The sequence below is a fragment of the Camponotus vicinus genome, unplaced genomic scaffold (assembly GCF_025532165.1).
Source record: "Camponotus vicinus isolate PSW18456_S1 unplaced genomic scaffold, iyCamVici1.0 SCAF_3, whole genome shotgun sequence".
Taxonomy (NCBI): Eukaryota; Metazoa; Arthropoda; class Insecta; order Hymenoptera; family Formicidae; genus Camponotus; species Camponotus vicinus.
Window position 1 is genome coordinate 10,440,414 of NW_028141967.1, and position 4,480 is coordinate 10,444,893.

Below are 4,480 nucleotides of genomic sequence, written 5' to 3' on the forward strand. Positions count from 1 at the left end.
AATAATGCGTGTCCAATCGAGCGGTGTCGAATAGTTACGTGTCCAAAAGGAGGTCACCCGTTTACAACGTACTATGGCGATTAGAGTAATAGCCGGTTATCGGACTATATCTGCAGACGCGTCTCTTCTGCTCGCGGGAATTACTCCGGCTGACATACGGGCGGCATACTTTTGCCGTGTATTTGTGCGGGCGCGTGATCTAAAGCTCCAGAACGCGTGGAATAAGCTGGAGGAAAGAGAGATAAAGAAAGAGGAAGAAATACTCTTGAGAAGACAATGGAAACTGCTGCTGCAGCGTCGAGAGGTGGCTGGGGCGCGTACGTGCCGTGCCATAGAGCCGATTTTAGATCAAGGCTGGATAGGTCACATGGGGAGCTATCTTTTCATGCGACCCAACTCATAGCGGGACACGGATGCTTCCAGACTTACCTCCACCGCATTGGAAAAGCTGAGACCACTACGTGCATATTCTGCGAGCTGGAGGATGACTCCCCAGATCATACGCTCCAAAGTTGCCCGAACTGGAGCGAACAAAGAGAGCTCCTAAGTAGCCTCATCGGTCAGGATCTATCGATCGATACGATCATCAGACAGATGCTAATGTCTGAAGAGAATTGGAAGGCATTCCTGACATTCGCCGATGATGTCATGCTCGCCAAGGAAGAGGAGGAGCGCGCTCGAGAACGCGCGAGAATGGACGATAGTGACAGCGATTCGCCGTAAATAAATAAATTAACACACTTACTAGACTTGGACGGTTCTTTGAACTCGACACAAATGAGACTTATTCGATAGAGACTACAGAAGTAGGAGGTCCATCTTCACCACACAAACATCTACCATTCACACAATCACACATTCACATTCGCACAAACAAAGCAAACAAATACACTAACAGGAAGGGATATGGAGGGTGGAGGGCAGGAGTAGGAGAGGGTAGGGGGGTAGGGGAGGGGAATAAGGTGAGGGAGGAAGGGTTTACACTACACATCCAATAACACACACTCATCCAGTCACTCTCACTCTCATACATACAAGCATCCCTACATAAACTAGATAAGGACCACAGTGGATTCTACGTGATTTCACTATTAAATAGGAAATCAATTAATTAACCAGAAAGTAGACAGATAATACCTGACCGTAAATATCCCAAAACATGTTTACAACTCACATACATATACACACACACGCTAACAAACATACACACGTACATACACAGACACACACACACAGATACACAGAAATACTCACATATAAACATGTCGAGGGATACTACGTACAGAGAGATACCCGAAACGGACAGGGGCCTTAACCGGCCATACGGCAACGGCTCCCGGGCGGGTAATGCGTAAGCGGGTACCGCCCGGGAGTCAATACCATCCAGGAGGTGCGTAAAAACAGGGGTTTTTTAGTGGGTAGGGGCCGTTAAATAGGCCGAACCCCACACTCCCCCGGTCTATGGGGACCGGGGGGTGCGTAAGAAGCATTTTTCCCCTCTCTCGTTAAAAAAAAAAAAAAAAGGAGTGGAGGAATAGTGGTTGAAACAGTGAGTGAGAATGAGTTGGTGAAGATTAAAAAGTGTGGTAAATTTGGAGAGATTGGTTTGAGTATGGAGATGCCCCGTAGGATCGGTCCTAAGATGATTGTTTATGATGTACCGAATGAGATGACGAGTGATGAGTTTGAGAGAATTTTATGAAAAGAATGTAAGGGGTTATGTGTTGGAGAGTGAATATGAGGAGCGTGTGAGGATTGTAAGCAGAGGCGGTAAAAAAGGGTGCGGCTTGTGGGAATGTCATCCTCGAGGTGCCGAGTTAAGAATGTGGTGTATAATGAAGGACGAGTGTTTGTGGGATGGAAAGCGTTTAGAGTGAGAGAGTTTGTGAATGTATTGAGATGCCATAGGTGCTATGCCTATGGCCACATGATGCGTGAGTGTATGGAAAAGGAGAGGTTGTGTCAGAAGTGCGGTGTGAGTAGTCATATGATGAGGGAGTGCAAGAACATGTTTGCGTGCAGAAATTGTAGAATAAAGGGGAGCAAATGTGACCACTCGGTTTTGTCCGATGAGTGCCCGGAATATAGACGGGCACTCGAGCGTGAAAGGGCAAGAGTGAATGATGATGAGTGAGTCTTGTTTGAATGTTGTGCAGTGTAATTGCCAGAAGGCTTACACTGCAATGTGTGATTTAGGTGAGTGATTGTGTGAACGGCGAGTGAGTGTGGCACTGCTGCAAGAGCCGTATGTGAAATATGGGCGTGTGACCGGTCTGCCGATAAGTATGAATGTTATTGCATGCGAGAGTGAACCAGTAAAAGCAGCAGTTGTCGTGAGTGATCTTAGCTTAGATGTGATGTGTGTGAGAGAATGCACGAATGAATTTGGTGTGTGTGTATGGATTAAGGGGGACTTTGGCGAGTTATATGTGTCCATGTATTGCCAGTATGGTAAGAGTATCGAGCCGTACTTGGCATACATGGACAGTGTGCGTGTGATGTCCAGGGGAAAACGAGTGCTGGTGAGTCTGGATGTGAATGCCACCTCTCCCTTGTGGTTTAGCAAGGGAGAAGGTGGTAGTAGAGAGAGTGAGATGCGCGGTAGAGCTCTCGAGGAATGGATCGTTGCGAATGGTATGAATGTGCTGAACGTGCCAAGCGAAATCTTCACGCTTAACGGTCCGAATGGTGAGAGTGACATTGATGTCACTCTCGTGATCGATGCGTGTGTGGGGTGCAGTAGTTAGCACTAGGAGAGTTCTAACGCAGGGATCTCAGGGGAGGTGAGGGGCGAGGGGATCTCAGCGGCGCGGGGAATGACGTCACGCAGGATGGAGGGGGATGACGTCACGCGGGTTCTAACTCAAGTCCTATCAGGGATGACGTCACGCGGAACGGAGGGGATTTCGGAGGCGCGGGCGCTGCGGGGCGGGGGACGCACGTATAAACAAAAATGGCGGTATTCCTTTGAAGAAGATTTTGGGTCTCTCTCTCTATCCCTCCCTCTCTCGCTCTCTCTCTTTCTCTCTGTCATCTCTGTATTATCGCAAGTATACAATATTAGTCATAAACTTATATTTTGAGATATTTCGGGGTCCGACGTTTTCGAGCAATCTGTGAATCATAGCGAGATAACAACACATTTTCAATCCTAGGTTCAGTTACAAAAAAATTTTTTCTTTTGTGCTCCCAACAATCTCTGAATATCCCTCTTTCTTTCTCTCTTTATCCCTTTTATCTCTCTCTCTCTCTGTCATCTCTGTATTATCGCAAGTATACAATATTACCAATTAATAAACAATATAAATAGAAGTATTCTTTGAAGGATTGGGTGGATGGAAATGCGTGTGAAGAAATTACGTCATGATTTAGACTTAAAACTCTTTATTTACGTTTTATATATATTTTTCTTACGTACTATGGACTAAAAACTAAAAGCTGCCAGTTCGCAATCGACGAGTTGATGCTTGTTGAAAGCGTCACTCGCGCGTATTACATTGGATATTTCTTTCGGATTTATTACAGTGGACGCGATATTGGAGAATTGCGTAAATTTGACATCAACTGTTTGGATAATTTTATCCAATCGATCAAAAGTTACATCTATGCATTGATCGAGATCGAACATACGATGTAACGTCGATTCGACCATCATCAAGCATACGTTTGAAGATTCGAGACTTATGAGTTTGACGTCGTTAATCGTACGAACTCTCACTGTTAGCGGTCCAACGCTTATGAAATTGTAGTCATCTTTAGAGTCGTTCCGAAGAAAATTTTGAATATTGCGACGTTGCTCGTAGAGTCCCTTCCACGTTTCGAGAGATAATATCAGTTCCTTTCCTCGATGATCTCCTATGACAATCTCCACGTAACTCGGTGGACCCACGTTGATACCAATTTCGAGGAATTTGAATTCCGTAGCTGTCAATGCATATCGTCTACCTAGTATACGAACCGCACGACGCTCCAACGAAATGCTACAGAAAAATTAAAATTAAATAATAGTAATAATACAATTTGTAAAAATCGAAAAATAGAAAAATATAAAAAAGTTAAACGAAACTTACTCGTCACATTTGTTCTCAAACGATGAAGTTTTATTACGACTCGGCACGTAATTATTCACGCGTCTTCCGATGCCGCTGCTGCTGTTTCTTTCGACGTAGTACATTTCTCTGGGAGTTATGAAAAGTGAACCACGAGAGCGGTGTTAACGCGACACTGATCGTATAAGAAATAATCGAGTATACATGACGCTCATCTTCCAAAAGTATAATGTGGTGGGGGGATCAATGCTTCTAACGCTCTGAAATTTAGGAGAAGGGGAGACGGCGCTCAGATAAAAATTCTTAGAAACGCAAGGAAAGAATTAGGGAGGGGAAATAAGAGATAAAACATATTAATGTTTACATTTTTTTTTTATTTTTCTTACAATTCTTTCTGGCGTTGCGACCACCAGTTAAATATTTTAAATACA

At 44.4% G+C, this 4,480-nt stretch overlaps 1 protein-coding gene across 1 annotated transcript; it reads left to right on the forward strand.

Moving 5' to 3' along the window:
• The first annotated feature begins 276 nt into the window (after nt 1-276).
• Nucleotides 277-723, forward strand: LOC145968995 (uncharacterized). The gene has a single exon (XM_083094868.1). It carries the CDS (start codon nt 277-279, stop codon nt 721-723), a length of 447 nt encoding a protein of 148 aa, XP_082950994.1.
• The last annotated feature ends 3,757 nt before the right edge of the window (nt 724-4,480 follow it).